This window comes from Ceraceosorus guamensis, assembly GCF_003144195.1.
Source record: "Ceraceosorus guamensis strain MCA 4658 unplaced genomic scaffold IE81scaffold_56, whole genome shotgun sequence".
Taxonomy (NCBI): Eukaryota; Fungi; Basidiomycota; class Exobasidiomycetes; order Ceraceosorales; family Ceraceosoraceae; genus Ceraceosorus; species Ceraceosorus guamensis.
Genome location: NW_020290051.1, coordinates 84,139 through 102,681, shown reverse-complemented (window position 1 = coordinate 102,681; position 18,543 = coordinate 84,139). Strand labels below are relative to the sequence as shown.

Here is an 18,543-nt window from a genome sequence, read left to right as displayed (position 1 = left end):
CGAGTGACAGTCACGTGATGCCAGAGTGCGCACGGTCTTCGTAACGACGCGTCACACGCTTTTGGGGTCAGACGACCTGCGGGACTCCTTACTTGCCCTAGGAGGCCATAGACCTTTTGACTTGCTCTTTCGCAGCCTCCATTTGCTCTCCATCACCTTAGTTGGCGGCCAAATCAGACCTCGGACGCTAGGTAATTTAAGCCTGACTCCTCTCATAGAGCACAGCTTCAGCTCGCGTCCGCCAGCACATCACACAGAAAGGTGCCAAAGCTCTTCTCATCTCATCCAAGCAAGCAGCCATTCGTCGAGCGGGAAGACTCGCTCGACTTGTACTGCCCAAGACGTCGAGCAGCGCTATACAAAAGCGCCGTCTGAGCGAGGCACCGGTGAACATAGCCAATCCGATTGGGCCCGAAGCGAAAAGAGGTAGAAAGATGCCTAGCGCACAACCCACTTTAGAAGCTGCCGATGCGGCCATAGCAGCTGGAAGGGAGTCCGAGGCGGAGGACATTCTGCGCCAAATCTTGGCTCAGGGTGTCCAGCATGACTCGGATGCCATGGCTACTAGCGCAGCCACACCAGCTGCTTCGCAATTGGACCAGGATACGGCCAGGACTCAGGAGGCGGCGCTCAACAAATTGGCAAGTCTGTACGCCCAACAGAAACAATCTCAGAAGCTGGCCAGCTTAGTGAAGGATAGCAGACTCTTCATGACCAGGCTTCCAAAGGCTAGGACTGCCAAGCTCAGTGAGTGACTCGCCATACCTAGAGAACCATTCAGAAAGGGCCACCCCGACTGATTGCACACACCTCTCTCCTCACAAAAGTTCGCTCTTTGATCGATAAGTTTGACGCTATTCCGGATGCCAAGGAGACACAAGTGGAGGTGACGAAGGAGAACATCGAGTGGGCGAGGGAAGAGAGACGAGTGTTCCTGCGCCAAAGTCTGGAGACGAGACTCATAGGACTGTGAGTCAGCCACATCGATGCGCTATGCCAAGCTCGTTGCTGAGTTCAGCGCCTTGTCTCTGCTTCGAATTAGGTACTTTGACCTGACTCAGTACAGAGATGCGCTGCCCCTTATCGATTCACTGCTGAAGGAGCTCAAGAGGCTGGACGACAAGATGGTCCTCACAGAGGTACACTTGCTAGAGAGCAGAGTTTTGCACGCGCTGAAAAACTTGCCGAGGTCAAAGGTGAGCAGATTCGCCTTGTGGCAGATATGTGCGATGATGATTGTCAATGACAGGAAATGTCTTTTACGTGCTTGCCCTTTGGCAAACAGGCTGCCCTCACCTCTGCGAGAACAGCTGCGAATGCTATCTACTGCCCTCCGCTTCTGCAAGCGCAGCTGGACATGCAATCGGGAGTGCTGCACGCGGAGGACAAAGACTACACTACCGCGTGAGCATCGCGTGCATGAGATGTGCAGAGGAAGGCTTTACATTTCGCTCATGCTGCTTGTTCTGCCTCCCCAGGTACTCATACTTCTTCGAGACGCTGGAAGGTCTATCAGCAGCCGAGGATTCCCGCGCTCCATTGGCACTCAAGTATATGCTGCTCTGCAAGATCATGCTCAACTCTTCGGACGATGTTAGCGCCCTGGTAGATGGCAAGATGGCTGCCAAATATGCTGGAAGGGATGTGGGAGCTATGAAAGCTGTGGCCACCGCCCACGAGAAACGTGATCTGGGGGCCTTTGAGACAGCGCTGAGGGAGTACAAGGCTGGTAAGTCTAGCATTGGCGCCAGATGGCCAACCTGTTTGGGCTGGCTTGCTCAAGTTGCCAAATGTCGTTGCACATGCAGAGTTGTCAAACGATCCTATCATCCGCAATCATCTTGCGGCGCTGTACGACACGCTGTTGGAACAGAATCTGCTGCGCATCATCGAGCCCTACTCGCGAGTAGAAATCAATCACATTGCGAAGGCGGTGCAGCAGCCTGTTAGGGAGGTGGAGCAAAAGTGAGTCGTCCTGACAGCATTGCGTCCATACTTTAGACGCTGTGATCTCCGGTGGACTGATCCCGTCAACTCTGTGAACCCGATGATCAGACTCAGCCAAATGATCCTGGACAAGGTCTTTAGCGGCATTCTGGACCAAGGTGCGGGATGTCTCGTGGTGTTCGATGATCCCGCTCCTGATGTGAGTAGAGGGCTGCAGAGCGACGACGCTCGAAGTGCAAGCTGACACAGCACGCGCAATGACGTTGCGCGCAGAAAACGTACGAAGCAACGTTGGAGACGCTCAAACATGTGAGCAACGTTGTCGATTCTTTGGCACTCAAGGTGAGTCATGTCGACTTGCTCGCTCCATCATAGGCTCGCTTTGCCCATTCATTCGATGCTCGCTGTTCTCCCCAATCAGGCAAAGTCGCTTTCGTAGAGCGCGACGCTGTACATGAAGGGCGGGGTCTGTGGAAGACTAGACGAAGCCGACTGTCGTTCGTCGCTCCCTCTCTCCCTCGCTACAGCCACTCAATCAACGAAAGTGCAAAGAGAGTGGCAGTGGCACCGTCTCATTGTGATGGATTGAATCGCTGCTTCATCGGATTCTGGCGGTCGACCAGAATGCTCGATGCACGATGAGTCACGTGTCTTGCAAAAGCCAACTCGATCGTGAATCGGGGAGACGAAACGTCGACATGAGCAAGTCGATCAGAGTCACAACAGTTGCTTTTGCCTCGGGACCATTTTTTATTATGAGGTCAGAACTATGACGGTTGAAATTTGCCGAGATGCCGAGCCTTTGGTGGCTTGCCATTCTTGAGCTCCGACGCATCAGCAGCAGCAGCTGCTGCTGCTGCTAGAAAGCAGCGTCTAAGGCAGGCATGCACTTGATTAAGAGAAGCGTACGTGATTCGATTCAAGATTCTTTGATCGAATCGCTCGCGCTCGTGACTCTCCTCGCGACTGTAGCTGTTGCGTACGGAGCACCGCGACCGCGGCGCCCTGCCCCTTCAGCTGCGCGGCTGCATGTGTATTCCGGCGCGCGCGCAAACGCAGCGAAAGCGGCTGCTGCTGGGCGCGGGCAGGGTGCAGAGGGGAGGGACTCTGACTTGACTGCAGCTATATAGGCCTGATGCTGGTGACTTCATCATCGTGCATGCATGGATGCATGCGATCAAGCCACGAAGCCATGCAGCAGCAGCAGAGCTATATAGGTGCTATAGGTGCGTGCGAGAGGCGCGGCGCGGATCTGCTGCGCGTTGTGCATGTACGATGACCGAGCGCGGCGAGAGCGATGTGGGCCGCGCGCAACCTGTTTGGAAAGTCACGAGTCACAAAAAGTGGGATTCACGATTCTGATTCTTGATACTCTTGACTGATGACGATGCTGCTGAATGATGATGATGATGGTGTGGTGGTGATTTATCCGACCTCGGCTAGGCTTCAGTCTCGAGTGCTTCCACCGCAGCTTTGATGACTGGACCTTTGCAATCTTGAATCTGAACGCAACACAGCAACCTAGTCAAGTCACTCTAGATTTCATAATCAGATTGATTCGTAGAAGAGGGTGATCTATGCATGCTCTTTTCGCTTTGCTCTTCGGTCAGGAGAGTCTTTTGGTTTTGCAATCGAGACGTAAAGTGGCACTCGTAAAGTCAGCATCGCGCATGAAGCACAGCTTCGTGGTGAGAGCGAGCGGATGAGCGCAATCAACTAATTCATCGTGCTCGTTGTAACTCGTGTGGCTGCGTCTACCGGTGTGCGCCGAGAAGACTTAGCTCGATCGTGGAGCACTCGATTCGCTTGGCTTTCTTGTCTCTCACTCGTCAGCCTCTTGAGTCTCGAGTGCAATTCGACTGACTTTTTCCATCCACGCAGATTCGATTTCCCATCTTAACGTGATTTGCACGGCTCATCCTCATTCAAACTTACCGCACGCATGCGTCTTGTGGAACATCTTGCTCAAGTCAAGCGTCATTCGTGATTTCTGATTCGGAATTCTTGATTGCATATACTCGCACTCACACCCATCCCCTCAGAAGCAATCAAGCTGCTGCTGCATGGGCAGCTAAGCCGCACAGGCTTTGCGTGGTAGCGAAGAATTATACAAGGCGCTGGCTCATTGTGATTCAAACTGTGAAGCTGGTTGCTGGGAATCCGGATGCTCAGCGCGCGCGCGCGCGCGGACACAGCATATGTGCATGCAGGGTATGAACGTGGCTGTGATGGATGAGGCTCTTGCGCATCAGCGCAGCAGTCTGAGTGAGTCATGGCGCTCGTGACTCAACTCTTGACTGAGTAAGTACCGCTACACTGGCCCCGCCCCCGGCAACCACGCAGGAGGCTTTATAGGCAGCAGCGCTCGCTCAACTCCACACGCGCGCGTACGCAAGCACCGATCGAGCCCGCCCCCCGGCCGCGATTGACCGATCTGTCCCTGCCTGCTCGCCTGCCTGCCTGCCTGCCTGCCTCACCCTGTCGCTCCGTGCAAAGAGAAGGCAGCAGCTGGCTGGGGCTGGTGAGCCGGAAACTCATAAAAGCCAACCCTCTTCGCTCACCCAACTCCTTTCGTTTCCACACCAATCGCACAAGCATAACCAATCCTCAAGTCGTCCATTCTCTACGACGCACACAAGCACGACGTAAATCGCCCACTTGGTGTTTGACACACTCTTGCCAAACCCCCCCCCCCCCCAAGCATAGCACAACATGCCTTTCACTTGCTCTGACAGTGAGTATCGCTCTGCTTCACCTTTTCGCTGTCGCTTGCTTTTGTAGACGAGCTGCCGCTCGGCTCGGCTCGACATGAGGGCGATATAGCCGAAGAGCTGGTGAGGTCTAGTCCTCGCGGAAAGCCTACTCGTCGTAGTTGGCAGATTCCAGGTCATGCGTCGATCTATTTGGGAGGGCCATAGCCTCGTCAAAGGGCAGAAGCGCGCAAAGGTCCTTCCCAAGCTCAAGCACAAAATCGGAGCGCTCAAGGGATCGGTGCCGGTGACTCGGAGTTAGGCCAGCGAGCGCAGAACATTCGGGAATTCCCCTCTCCTCTCCTAATCTCTTGACAGCTTCGACCTGGCCCAACTGACACGCGCATCCTACTTCATCTTTGCCCACTCTTCAATCCTTTGCAGTCCTGAAGATCTTCTTCGCCATCTTCGTCCCGCCTCTTGGTGTCTTCCTTGAGCGAGGATGCGCTGCTGACTTCTGGTGAGTACGTTCGCTAGGTCTCGATGAGAGGGAATGGGTAGCGCTCGATGGAGGAGGCAACATGGCCAGCCAGACAGTTCTCCTCGTCGGCTTTATTCCCAAATGCTGCGCACGTGCGAAGGACAGGAGCTGATGATCACATCGATCTTTCCCTTGTTTTCCATTCACCTCGTCTGCAGGATCAACATCTTGTTGACGTGAGTCATTGACGCGTGCTTCACGATCTGAAGCACGAGGGCTTGCAATGCTGACCATACCCGCTTCGCATCTATCAACAGCATCCTGGGTTACATTCCCGGCATCATTCACGCGCTCTACGTCATCCTCAAGTATTAAGCAAGTCTTGCCAAGGATGAACCGAAGGATGAGCGTACGACTTGCTAGTGTGCGGCAAGAGGTCAAAGATGGACATTTTCTTGGCATGCTACCTCGTCCCGGGCAATCAGCATACCATTCTGCGACTCTCAAGATTCCCCCTCGCACTTGCGGTCAAGCATTAGCTCATGCCCTCGCTGCTTACTTCTGATCGAAATTCGACTTGTTCACGCCCGAATATCATGAATGGCTGTCTCTCTCTCTCTCCTAACGTCGAGGGGTCCCCCAAATGGCGCGAGCGATGGAACGCGAGCGTGAGGATGTGCGCTGGCGTGTAAGCCAGCCTTGCCTGGAGGTTTCTCACGCTTTGAGTCTTGATCATGGCATAGCGCGTCGAGGAGGTGGCAAAGGCGATGTTTCCACTTGCAAGTCACGTGTGTGACTTTGACATCGTTCCACGAGCTTCCGCTCATCGCGATTGTGAATGTCGAGGAGCCACACAGCCCAATGATGCGTGCGCACGTCGTCCTTCAGGCACACGACTAGAGAAAGAGGGCATTCATTAGGGCGCATGCGCATGTCAGAGCACGACGTACAGGAGCAAGAGGGGGAAAAGGAAGCACTCGTGAGTCTTCCTTGGCACGACGAGGGGCGGTGCAGGTGTAGAGGCTTCCATCATCATTCCTCTTCCTCCTCTTCGGCGTCATCATCCGAGCGAATATGCAGCATCGACTCTCCACCATCCTGCTCCCTCTCCTCGGCCTGCCGCTCATCGTGCGCACCGGTATTCGCGACCCATTGCCCCTCCAACCATTGCCTACTGCTACTTCCCAGCACCTTGCAAGCCCTTCTCAAAGTCTCATTGGCACCCGCCAAATCCCTCTTGACATCTCGCTGGTACGTAGCTACGAACAAGAAGGTTTTGGTCCTTTGCGCCGCAGGTTTGTTCAGAGCGTTGCTCAACCTCTGCAAAAGCTTGTCCAAGCTCGCTTTCGAGGCTCGATCCAGAGCTTCGTACGTCTTTGCTGCTGCTGCCGCTGATGATGATGATGGCGAGAGAATGCTCGAGGATGGCGTGTCGAGACCAAATCGAGCCAATGCGCTAGTAAAGAGCTCGTAGAGGATTAAAGAGTTCGAAGGTGCATACATGAGCACTTGATTCGTCTGCTCTGTCAGACTACGTTTGAGTTGCACGCCGCTCGAAAGGTAAGCTTTGGCCAGGAGCAAGAACGACTCTGGGTGACGAGAAGCCTTTCGAAGATCTTCCTATTTTCAGCGTTGGAGCAAGAGGGGCGCGCGTCGGAGAGGGGGCCGAAAAAGTGAGCCATTACAAAATAGTGAGGGGGCAGAAAAATCCCAAGCCTAGCTTGCGCGAGAGATGTTGTCGGATGGACATGCAAGACTCGCCCATGCAAACTCACCTCGAAAGTCTTTCGAAGCGTGTCCCTTTCGACCTTGGAAGCTCCGTCGAGCGCACTTGCCAACCACTCGCATCTCTCCTCGATTAGCTTCGAATCTTCCCACACACGCTCTCCTCCATCCCTAAACACCCTTTCCCATTCTTCACCCACTTTTCGCGCTCCCTTTTCTGGCGCATCTTGGTGCAACGCGCGAACGGACCAAAGTCTGATACGAAGTATACCGAGCAGATCATCTGATGGGAGCTCTGCGCACTTTGTGCTCGAGTTCGTAGCTCTGCAAGCATCGTCGTGCACCCTTTTCCAGCCTGCCAGATCGCCGCTTCGGCTGCCTCGACCGTCGATCATCTCATCCACCTGCACGTCCAATCTTGCCAGTTGCAATTGCGAAATCGGCACCAATCTTTCCGCACTCTTGATCAGTCGACTTGTTGCTGCTCTCAGGTACTTCTTGACCTCCGCGTCCAGCGACTCTCGAGTATCAGCTTCCCCTTTTCCTTTGGTGTTGGTCATGTCGCTACTGGTATTGATGTTGCCGAGAACGAGATGAAAGGCAATGACGCACTTAACCAGCCTGCTCCTGCCCGACGCATCCAGCTGGCCGATCGATTCGCTCGTCAAGATCTTTCTAAAGGCTTCGATGGGTGCTTGAAGCAGTCGAGCAGTCGAAGAGTTCTTTTCCGCTCGAGCAATTTTGAAAGCATAAGCAGAGAGCTGAAGGATGATGAGAGCTGCTCCGTACGTCTCTTGCGGACCTAGCAAACCATGCAGGCCTACTCTTCTCGATACACTGTCCAACAAGAGCAGCTCGGGACTCGCGCCTCCTGTGGATAATGTGCTAGCTCGGCCCAACAATGTCTGTGATGGCTTTTGGCCGTCTGCGGACCACCCTCCCGCTTCTTCCTCTTCGTCCTCTTGCAGCTCCGGAACGAAGGCTTTGTCCAGCAACGTCTCGCTTCCACGCAGCAGCTCGACGATTTCAAGCCTTTCGAACCTGTCCTCCACTGCAGTGCGCAATGCTTCTAGGAGGTGTGTGCGCGGACCGCATTCACCGCTGCTCGAGCTGAGGAAAGGGAACGATCTGAAGAGTAGGTGCAGAGATAGGAGCAGGCGTAGATGCGTTCTTGGTGGAAGAGACGTCGGACTTTCGAGAGCCAAAGCGGCTCGCATGATCGAGATTGGAATGGCGCCTTGCACGATCAAAGCGCCTCCGGACCGGACGTCCGCCGCCGCAGCACTCGCAGCATTCTGAGCAGCGATCACCTGACTGTTGGACTCTTGAGCATCGTCTACCGCAGGTACATCCTTCAGAACCGCCTCTTCCATCTCGGAGTGCCCGCTCTCATCTTGCAGCGTCGTCGCTGCATCAGATGCCTTTTCCTCATCCATGGGGATGCCGAGCACTTTTCTGCGCCTGCGTACCCTCTCCAGAAAGACCAACTCCATTCGGATATACTCGATCCAAAGGCTCAGCACTTGCTCTTCCTCTTTTGAAATATTGGCTTGAGGGAGAAGTGATCGTTGCAACTGCTGCTGCTGTTGCAATTGCGACGGTGTAGATCGATTCGAAGAGGTCCTCTGTCTCTTGTTTGGCCTCTCGATGCCACTCTCGATGCTGGAGAGATGAGGTCTGGCATTGAGTCTGATTGCTCGCTGCAGCAGCGCTCTAGCAGCATTAGGAGCGCCATTGACGTTCAACTGCCAATCCGCACACCTTATCCAAAGTCTGACAGCATTAGGGAACATTGCCAAAGCCCTGGCAATGATTCTGCCGCTGACGATCCTCATTCCTTTTGCCAAACTCCAAGCGATGTACTCTTCCCAAAACATCACATCTCCCCTTAACCTTTTGCAACCGCGTTCGTAGATGTTGATGAGCGTCCTGATCGCATCTGCTCTAGCTTTGGCGCTCTCCTTGACGCTGATGGGTCTGCTCAAACGTTCCTCCCTCAACAAGCGCAGAGATTCGAAATCGGCTTCGAACGCAATGTATCGATGAAAATCTTCGCGAGTCACACCTCGACGAATCAGCGATTGCTCGTGCTTGGATCGAGAAGAGGTGACCTGCTGCAACTCCCACTTGCTGAATTGACCCGTCGACTCCAGCCAGGTGAGCTGGGGCAGAGTACGCTCTAGCGCGTACTGAACTCGCGCGCTACCCATATCTAGCTTCTTCGATTCTGGTTGGTGGGGTGGTGGTGGTGGTGGTGCGTGCTGAGATCGCCGAGAGCTAAGCGCAGCTTGTATCTCCAGCGCAAGAGCGTCAAAGGCAGTGCAATGAGAGCGTGATTGGACGCCTTCGAAATACAGATGGAGCGGTAGATGGACCGACAAAGCAACAGAGCAGTCAGAGTTGCGAGTTCCAAAATCGAGATGTATGGATGACGGCTGCTTGCGCGTTGCCCATTCATCATCTTTGTGTAGACTTTCGCCACGACGTTTGGCATTCCTGCTTCCTGACTTCATGCGAGAAAAATTCAAAATTCCAAGTAAACGGCGCGGCGCACGTGATCGAACGCGTTGAAGACGCTTTGCTCACGATCGGACGCGCCGCGCCACTCGCGGCCCCCCAGCAGCAGGTGCTGTAGGAACAACAGCGCGCCCGCGCAGGGCTATGAGCACTCAAACTCGTGACTCTTGATTGGCATATATGCTGTGATGCACGTGCTGCTGATGCTGTGGGCATGCAACTTCTATTTGATTGCGCGGACGAGCTGTTGGTCAGGCATACGATTCGTGATCCTCTTGCAGTCTACCGACCCTCACCTTATAGCTACGTGACGCCCCTAGACTCGACGATTGGGTCTGCATCTCGATAGCCTGCCGCTGAACGGACCTTTTGCTCCCCCTCATCAAGTCTTACCGCGCCCTTTCTTCACCACAGAGATTCGATCAGCACCAGCCAGAACACTTAGTCGGCGAGGATGTTGATCGAGAGGACACCGCCAAAGAAGCGAGTGGATGCCACTCCTTCACCCGCACCCGCACCCGCACCCGCACCCGCACCCGCACCCGCACCCGCACCCGAATCCGCACCCGCTCCTGCTCCTGCTTTGGGCGAAGCAGGCAGCATGCATACAAGCAGTGCTCAATCTGCCAGCTCGGTGGCTCAATCCTGGCCTTCGCTAGAAGACATGGCGCTTCCCAACCTGATGGAGCGTCAACAACGCTTCGATCGAGGCATCAAGCCCACGCCGCTCAAGTCTTCCTCTACTTCGACCTCGAACACTGCTCCTTCCAGTCTGAGCAAAGTGACTGCTCCCATCCCTTCTTCTTTGCCCTGGTCGAGAAGAGCGCCAGAGAGGGATACAGGTGTTGGTGCTTCATTACCTAGGAACACCGCCAGAGCAACGATGGCGGGCACGCCGCTTTATCCCAGTGTGAACGAGGCGGCTAAAAAGGCCGGCGATCTGACTGCGCGTATGCATTCGAGCCCCGCCAAACCATCAGAAGTCATCACTGCTGCTGGTGCCGCTTGCACCACAGCGCAAGCCGATCAGGAGGTCAACGCCAATGCGTGCGAATCTCCTTCCACACCTCGACCAAACGTTCGGCCAGCAAGCTTGATCCCCGTCGCAAAGTCGATGCGGCGCGTCTCCTCTTCTGCTCAAGAGGGCGGCGCAACAATTGCGCCCGACGCGAGCTTCAAGGACCTCTCGATGCGCGCAGATGCCCAAGCTTCTAGCGATTTGAGCACATCGACCCACGCACCACTAATGACATCTACAGCCAGCCCCTCCTCGCCCGCACGTGGACGTCGATCATCCGCCAAAGCGCGCAGCAGCCTCTCCACTATCAAATCCCCCTCTTCTCAGCCCATCAAACGTTCTTCTCGTCTTTCGCGTCTTTCCAATCAAAGCATCTCGACTACTCCTCGTCCAGCAAGTGCAACCGCACCCAAAGATGCAAAGACGGATGAGGAATTCTTGAAGAGGTTGGAAGATGCTATGAGGATGGAAAATGATGCCAATGTGTTTGTGGACAAGCGGAGGGCGGAGATGAGAAAGAGCACGCGGGTCGGTGCGACTGGCTCGACGGACGGTGACCAAGTCGAGGGCGAGAGCGGGCAAATTGTGAAAGCTGGGTCTGGGGAGGATCTGCTGGACGCTACTGCGAATGCGAATGCGATGGCGGGGGATAAGCAAGCTGCTCGACCCGCTCGCCGAAGTGTTCGGGCCAGTTTGCGCAATCAGCAGGCCAGCAGCGCTGAACAGGCAGAGAAGATGTCAGCAACCGCCCCACTTTCAAGCGCAGCGATCGAGGGGCAGCAAGGGTCATCGGCGAAGAAGGAGGAGGACGCGCTCACGGTCGGCCTTGCCACGCCTCGTTCCAAGCCCTTTACGCCTTTCAAGCTGTCCAACTCCGGCGCGAGTTCGAGCCCAGCAATCGCACCCGGCAGCTCGCACAGGCTAGATCCAGAGATGAGACTGCAGCGCGTGACGAATGCAGAGATTGCCGAGCTTCGAAGGACGTTGGCAGGTCGGGAAAGGGAGGTTGAAAAGTTGCAGAGGAGCTTGGAGAGGAGCAAGGAGGATGCGGATGGATGGAAGGCGGAGTGCGAAGCGGAATGCGCTGAAAAGGCGCAGATGTGCTTGAGGGTTGCCGAGATGCAGAGAAAATGCGCAGAGGAGAAGCGAAGGAGGGAAGAGGTGGAATTGGATGCCCTAGAGGGAGCTTTGGAGAGGGATGAGATGGAGTGGAAGTTCCTTGCGCGCGAGGATGTGCAGTGCGAGAATACGAGAAAAGTCAACATTGAGCTCACGATCTGTAGAAACGAAGCTACGTATCAGACGTATAGGGCGCAGGACCTGGAGCGGGACCTTCGATTGGCCAACAAGCATAGCAAGCACCTCAGATCCGCTCTCGAAGCTGGAGGCGCAGGCGATGCCGATTCTGCGACTACAACGGCGAGGATGCAAGAGATGGAGAAGAAGTTGAAAGAGGAAAAGGAGAGGCGGAGAACGATTGCTAGGCAGGGCATGAAGGTGGAAGAGGAGCGAAACGAAGCTCTGACGGAGCTGGAAGAGGTTCGAGAGGAACTGCAGAGAGCGAAAGCCAAAAGAGCGGATAAGGATGATGATGGCCGTGCTCTGGCTGAGCTCGTCAAGGTCCGAGCAAAGGCGGAGTCGGAGGAAAAGCTGAGAAGAGAATTGCAAAGGGAAGTGATGGCTTTGAAGAAGAATGCCACGATGCCACCACCTCCTCCTCCTGCCATCAAAAAGGACCTGATCCATAAAGCTTTAGCACACAGTTCTTCCCCGCCCAGAGCTGCTCGTGCGGTCCGGAAAATCCCTCTTGCTATGGATCTCTCCATCGACTCGGACGAGGAGGACGCGCAAGACCACTCGGACGAAGACGAAGATGCGCGAGAGCTTATCACGACAATCAGCGCGGCCGCTCCGACAAAGGAGAGCAAGAGCGTTGCCTCGAAAGGTGGTAAAAGCTTGAAAGCAAAGGCGGGATCTGCTGCCGATCCTAACGGGCGCAAACAGGCTCGAAAGCCTCGAAAGAAGGGATTGTATGAAGAGAGCAGCGATAGCGATTCGGATTTAGCTGCTCCTGTGAGCAATCAAGATTCTTCCTTTGCACAAGCAGAAGAAGAACAAGAAGAGGATGCGCCGCGTAAGAAGCGTGGTGGAGCAGCGTCAAAGGCGAACGCTTCTTCCTCTTCTTCCTCTTCTTCCTCCTCTGCTCTTGTACCTGCTGCTTCGACGACTACCAGCTCTCGAGGTGCGAATGCGACGCGCAAGCGTAAAAGCGTAGAGGCGGACGAAGAGAGGAGAAAGGCGCTGGAATTGGAAATCATGGCTACTCCCATGATCAAGAGCGTCAGGTCCAAAATCGACTTGTCCAAAGAGTCCCAGGCGCCGGCGCAAATATCGAACGAAAGCAAAGGGGGCAACAAGGCGCTCTCTGCTTCTCGAAACGCGAGCAACATCAACAACGCCCCCGCGGCTCTTGATGCGACCAATAAGGTTAAAGGGCAGGAAATTTTGACTGTTCAGACCCGAGCTCGCAATCAACCTGGCGTCGCTGACGATGGCAAGAAAAAGAAGAGGAAATTGCTGGGTGGAGCAGCTGCATCGGCCAATGGATTCTTTGCGTGGGGCTCGAGCGAAGGAGATGTGAGTCTTCTCGTTCTTCTTCTTCTCTTGTCGATTTCATCTTTCTTGCTTTTCTCTTGCGTATCCTGTTGCTGGTAGAGCGGCCCGATCTAGTTCAAGCTATCAGAAACTGACATGAACATATCCCTCCCTACCCGATCGGGAAACGTGCGCGTTCAAATGCAGGCCATCTCGTCAGGCTTGGACTTGCCTATGGATATCTCTCCTATCAAACCCGCCAATGCGCAACCCTTGAAACCTCTGGGCGGAAGCGGAGGCGACGCTTTCAAATCGCGTCGATGAGTCAGAGCCGCTCCACTCTCATTGTCACCTCCGTGGCACATGTACTCGAATGCCTCTGCCGGCCATTGCACGGTATTTTCTTTCATGTTCATCTACTTTCGTTGGTCCCACAAACGGATCATCCTTCACTCCAGATACCTTTTGCACGTCCTCTGACCGACTTGTAGACTTGTATGTGAAACTCACAACCTGGCGAGGGTGTGGGGTTGAATTTCAATGTCTGATTACGTTGAGACCATGTTTGGTCATGTTGAATGTGGGGGGTATGCGGAACGGAAAAGGTAGGATGCTAGATTCTGATGATTGTTTTGCGTGCTCGAGTGCTTGCTGGATGGAATTTGAAAGCTGGGCGGGGAGAGTTGTGCGAATTTGAGCGCAAGGAAATGGCTCAGGTTCGCAGGACCAGAAACTGATTCATGTACATTTGGAAAAAAGAAACAACTAGGAGTGACGTTGGTCGAAGGAGGCATCTAAGGGTCGTTAGCCCAAGTGACTCGCCTGCTGAAGGAGCTGCTGGAGCTGGGCGACATTGAGGCGCTCCTGCATCTGTTGCTCAAGACCGGCCGAATGCTTAGCTCGAAGGCCACATCACGGTGTCTAGGCTGAAATTTGGGTTCTTCCTGCTTTGCCAAATCGTTGTCCTCGCCGCGAGGCTCTTGGTGAACCTCACAGACGTCCAGCCGCGATGCGCGGCGCAGAGCCTTAGGTTTGAAAAGCTTCAAATCTTCACCAATCTCATCCTCTTCTTCGTCTGTAGAGTCAAAGTGCTTCAAGTCCGTTTCGGACGACGTGCTATCGGCGATGGACTGACCATCATCGCCTCTCGTCGCAGCTCTCTCGGCAGCTCGAGCCAAAGCCCTCTTGGAGCTCAACAAGCGACGATGATACTCAGAAACGGGAGCGAGAGCGAGCAGGCTATCCCTCTCCTTGCCGCGCTCCTGCAAAGAGGAGGACAGACTGCCGGACACGGGAGGGGGCACCGGAAAGAAGAGCTGCTGCTCAGACTGTTTATCAGCTCTGAAAAGGGGTGAAGGACTCGGGTCCGTGTTGATGCGCCACGTCTCGGTCTTTTTGGTAGAGGATGTTGTTGCGGGAAGAGTGCAGATAGGCAGGTCTGCTTGACTTCTCTTGGGGCTTTCTTGGTCCACCAGGTCAGCGCAAGTTGAGTCCGGCAAGGCTTTGGAAAGCACCAGTGGAGAGACGGTGATTGCGTCCAAATTTTGTCGTGTTGCTTTCTCTGGGAAGGGCTCTTTCGCTTCACACGCATGCACTGTGCTCTCTACATCGCTCCACTCATCGTCGTCCCACGGGTCAACCTCGCCCCGAGGCAGCAGCGCAGGGCTCCAGCTGGCTGGCTCACCCTCGAAAGCTCTTGAGGTGGGACTGTTGCCTCGTGCTGAAGAGCCTGCAGCTGAAGAGAGAGGTGAAGGAATCGAGCGCTCCGGAGTCTTTTGAGTCTCGTCACGGTGCGCATCCTCCTCGGAATCAGATGGGTCGGTGAATGTGGTTGAAGAGGGTGCTGTGGAGGAGGATGAGTTGTCGAACGATGACAGCGAATCCTTGGGCGAGGCTGGTCCGTCGTTCGAGCCACGCATGAAAGCGCGGGCAGCAGATGCAGCTAGCTGAGTGCTAGGCTGATGCAGCTTCGAGACCGGCTCCAACTCTGTTCCGCGCTGACGCGCGAAATACGCGATCGTGGCGCGCGTACGTGCGTGCAGCTCTGCCTCATCCTCTTGCTCGGCTGCAAATCTATCATCGCCCAGTGCCAATGTCCAGGGAAGCTCAGAGCGCAGAGAGCTCTTGACAGGTGGCTCGTACATCTGCGCGCTTTGACTACGTCGATGCAAAGGGCTCGGCCGCAGAGCGCCCATGGCACGAGCTCCGAGAGAAGAGGAGCGAGCCGTCATTGCTGGAGCGGGTGATGAATGCGCTGCTGCCTTCGCTGCACCCTCCGTGCTTAGCGCTACTCCGGCGGGTGCCTTCAAGGAAGCTGCAATGCCCCCCGGAAGCGGGGAGAGGGCTCGAAGCATCCTGTTAGGAGAGATGCGGAGAGGAGCAGTGCTACACATCGGATGACCCAGCGAGCCTGTGGCATCACATCCGGTTTTGCTGGGGGAGGCGACCGTCAGACTTTGTTGGCTTGGTCTTCTTCGTGGTGGTCGGGGGGGCGGGGATGTGAGACGAGAAGCGGCAGTAGCATAAGAAGCCATAGAGGACATGGAAGCTTGCGAGGTCCTTCGGGAGATGACTGGCGAAGTCGCGGCTGGGCTGCTAGGGGCGCTCGCCATGAGCGTGCTTCCGCTTGCCTTGCTGCGAAGCGAGGGGCTGCGCTCGGCCTGCACCAGTTGGCTCGACGCCGGCGTGGTTTCGAGTCTGCGGAAAGTCTCGCTTGCCATGCTGCCATGCTCGTTCGTGCCTGCGAGCAGAGGTGACTGCAGATTCTCGTCAAAATCGTCGTAGGCATCCAGAGATGCATCCGTGAAGCCTCGTCCTGAGGCGCAGCGCATCGAGAGCGAGCTTACTGGTCGCGCGCCATGCTCGCCTGAACCCTCGGACAGCAGTGAAGCTTTGCTTCTGGTGCTGTGAGAGAAGGTAAAGGAGCCAAACGATGATTTGTGTCGGGGAGACCTGATGCTGCTGTGCTCGAGGTGAAGTCTGGAGTTGCCGGCGTTGGTCTCTTGTGAAGATGCTTGGGAGCCACTGGGCACTGGCGAAGGGGCATCGCTGCTGGGTAGCAAATGACAGGCTGTGAGGAAGGACCGAGTCCTCGATCTTCTCCGATTCGATGAAGGCTCCATCGAGCCCAACTTCAAGGTATTCATGCTTGGATGGTAGAGCTGCCAGTGGTAGACGTTCTGTGCTTCCCTTGTGAACTGTTAGACAGGATCAAGCTTGAGAGGGTCTCGATGGCGTCTGTTGGAGGTGGATGTGGTGGAATGAGAAGGAAATGTGTTCGTGACGATCAATCGCTGTTTGAGCATCCAGAAAAATGATGAACCACTTTGCGAATCGATCGAGTCTGCTACGTCCTTGTCAAGTCGTTGCGATCCTTGCAACTTGTGCTGACCGAGAACGGCAGTGCCAAGACGGGAAACCTTTTCTTTCAGGATCCGTGTCTCGGTCATGACAGTCTCATCCAGCAGGCTACCAAGGAGCTTTCAATTCACGGAGATGCGGAGGGCAAGCTAGGCGGAGTATACAAACGCAGCTCGTCAAGCAACACTGAAACATTCCGGTAAATGGCCGGCATAATCAGCGTCCTCGAGGCTCTTGCGGCTCCTGCGGCCTGCCCACCGATATCGTGCATGCAGTTCTTCCAGATCTCGGTCCCTGTGCGAAGCACTCGCAATCAAATCAAGCTTACAGCCAGAAACCTCCGCCATGAGCCTAGATTTGCGCATTGCTCGACGTCACGCGGACGACGCCCCGACCTGCGACCACACAGTCGACAGACACGCTCCTTGTCTTGTCGGACGCAGACGCGAGCGATCGAGCACCACGAGAGAACAAGAGCTGTCACGGACGCACCTGATGCGCATGTCAGCCGTGGATAGAGGCCGCAGAGGAAGGCCAAGCTAGCTAGAAAGCAGAGGTTGACGTAGACGCGTGAGTCAACTGAATGGGGAAGGCGTCGGATCCGAATTCAAAGAGCTCGAAATGTGAAACGTCCGACGACAGTCTCGGCACGCTAGTGCCAAGCAAGGTTCGTTGCACGGAGTAGCTCTCGTCGCTGACGCACGACCATATGTTGACTCGCGGGCGGCATATCGGCCTTCTCCTGCATTCACGACTACTCTTCCTTGCTCTTGCTCTCGCCCGCTTCTCGGGCTTGGCAGAGTCGCATTTGGCAGCGGGAATGCAGTTGTCCTCGCACAGCAACGACGAAACGGAAGCGCGGGCGGTGAGTCGGCTAGCTCGTGATGGATGGATGAAGAGAAAGAGATGCATGCATGGGATGCGCGCGTGAGACAATTTCTGGGAGTTCGGCCGCGACTGGCCGCGACTCTGCAGACTACTGCTGGATGGCGTTTGTGCAGCACTTTACGCGTGTGGGTAACCGCAGCAGCAGCATGTCACCGACTGCAGCTGTAGCTAAGCGGTGCAGGCCGTTCGCGCCCTTTTGTTGTGTCTCACCTTCCGGACCTCCGCGAATGTGAATCTATGAAGCTTGACTTAATTGCTAGTTGTTCCAGTCGACGAGGTCCTTTGACGAGTCTTGGCCCTTGAATGGCCTGCTATCATCGAAGTGCATGATCAACGTCGCCCCACGCTGAAAACCTCCGATCCACGCGCCCGGCGGGCTAGGCGCTTGCGGTATTCGTCGTTGGGCATTCATGCGCTCAATCACGAAATGGACACTTGTGATTCCTGGAGTGATTCGAGGATGGCCAGAGAGACCTTCAAAAGACAAGCTGCCATGATCAACCCCATCAACGGCAGCTCGAGTTTAACGCACATGTTCGTCTGTCAAAAATCACCAGGCAACTTACCAATCGATAGATTGGGATCGTGTTGCGCAAGCCTGTGGGTGCCTCCGTAATGGCCCGTGGTCGGGTGTGGAGGAGCTAGGCAAGCATGAAGAAACTTCCGCCCGGGACTTGTCTCAGGCTCTCCAGACTCAGCTCGGCTGGGTGTTGCTTCCCGAGACCCGCTATATGAGCAAAGGCATCGCAAATCTGCGAATTGAATCAGCCCTTTGTGCTGTCAATGGCAGTAGCGAGTCTGACCATCGTTTGTGATGCTACACACTAGCGAGGATTTTGCCATGTGGGGTCACAGTCGTGAGTGAGTCTAGCTCAAGGCACCGAATGAAGGTGCTGGCAATCTTGCTCAAAATCGTCGGACAGATGTCCGCCACGATGGTCGAAGAGCCTTGAGAACGAAGTTTCACTTCGGTAATCTGTCCTCCAACGAGTCTGTTGTGTCGTGCAGCACGTGCTCAAGACTGACCATGCGGGGCATTCACTTTTCATCGTGAAACTTTGATCAGGGATACACGTCTGACATGATTGCATAGACTGATGGATGTCAGGCACCCGTCGGGTCCGTGGCTGACAGCAGCTTTTGTGTCCTTCGCTCGTGCTGCTTGGAGGTGGACAGACAGCCGCTGCACATGTGGCACTATGCATGCGTGAATCGAGCATGCTCGTGCCTGTGCCTAAAGAACAATCAGAAGCTTGGGGTGCCAAGGCTAGGCTCACTGAGGGCAAGAATGGAGGGAATGAATTTTGAAGGGAGAGCATTCG

General features: G+C 55.2%; 7 protein-coding genes across 7 annotated transcripts; 4 read left to right on the top strand and 3 right to left on the bottom strand.

Moving 5' to 3' along the window:
• The first annotated feature begins 110 nt into the window (after positions 1–110).
• On the top strand, positions 111–2,650 carry IE81DRAFT_325209 (PCI-domain-containing protein). Its single transcript, XM_025514443.1, has 9 exons — positions 111–747; positions 828–969; positions 1,043–1,196; positions 1,286–1,404; positions 1,479–1,729; positions 1,809–1,965; positions 2,056–2,146; positions 2,221–2,289; positions 2,369–2,650. Exons 1-9 carry the CDS (start codon positions 435–437, stop codon positions 2,384–2,386), a joined length of 1,314 nt encoding a protein of 437 aa, XP_025367983.1. The 5' UTR covers positions 111–434; the 3' UTR covers positions 2,387–2,650.
• IE81DRAFT_325208 (hypothetical protein) lies at positions 2,131–2,770 on the bottom strand. The gene has a single exon (XM_025514442.1). The coding sequence runs from the start codon at positions 2,762–2,764 to the stop codon at positions 2,591–2,593; it is 174 nt and encodes a 57-aa protein (XP_025367982.1). The 5' UTR covers positions 2,765–2,770; the 3' UTR covers positions 2,131–2,590.
• Positions 2,771–4,659: 1,889 nt separating this feature from the next.
• On the top strand, positions 4,660–5,865 carry IE81DRAFT_304619 (UPF0057-domain-containing protein; the record flags this gene model as incomplete). The annotated part of the gene is made up of 4 exons (XM_025512304.1): positions 4,660–4,681; positions 5,082–5,157; positions 5,337–5,354; positions 5,436–5,865. 4 exons carry the CDS (start codon positions 4,660–4,662, stop codon positions 5,491–5,493), a joined length of 174 nt encoding a protein of 57 aa, XP_025367981.1. The 3' UTR covers positions 5,494–5,865.
• Positions 5,866–8,288: 2,423 nt separating this feature from the next.
• IE81DRAFT_276410 (hypothetical protein) lies at positions 8,289–9,026 on the bottom strand (the record flags this gene model as incomplete). Its single annotated transcript, XM_025511467.1, has 2 exons — positions 8,289–8,365; positions 8,498–9,026. Coding segments are annotated over 2 exons (606 nt in total), but the record flags the coding sequence as incomplete, so codon positions are not given.
• A 586-nt stretch (positions 9,027–9,612) lies between these two features.
• IE81DRAFT_325205 (hypothetical protein) lies at positions 9,613–13,531 on the top strand. Its single transcript, XM_025514441.1, has 2 exons — positions 9,613–13,015; positions 13,181–13,531. The coding sequence occupies exons 1-2, from the start codon at positions 9,815–9,817 to the stop codon at positions 13,295–13,297; spliced, it is 3,318 nt and encodes a 1,105-aa protein (XP_025367979.1). The 5' UTR covers positions 9,613–9,814; the 3' UTR covers positions 13,298–13,531.
• Positions 13,006–13,719, top strand: IE81DRAFT_202693 (hypothetical protein). Its single transcript, XM_025510896.1, has 2 exons — positions 13,006–13,015; positions 13,181–13,719. The coding sequence occupies exon 2, from the start codon at positions 13,347–13,349 to the stop codon at positions 13,668–13,670; it is 324 nt and encodes a 107-aa protein (XP_025367978.1). The 5' UTR covers positions 13,006–13,015; positions 13,181–13,346; the 3' UTR covers positions 13,671–13,719.
• A 1,327-nt stretch (positions 13,720–15,046) lies between these two features.
• IE81DRAFT_325204 (hypothetical protein) lies at positions 15,047–15,516 on the bottom strand (the record flags this gene model as incomplete). The annotated part of the gene is made up of 1 exon (XM_025514440.1): positions 15,047–15,516. A coding segment is annotated over exon 1 (461 nt), but the record flags the coding sequence as incomplete, so codon positions are not given.
• Between the last annotated feature and the right edge of the window lie 3,027 nt (positions 15,517–18,543).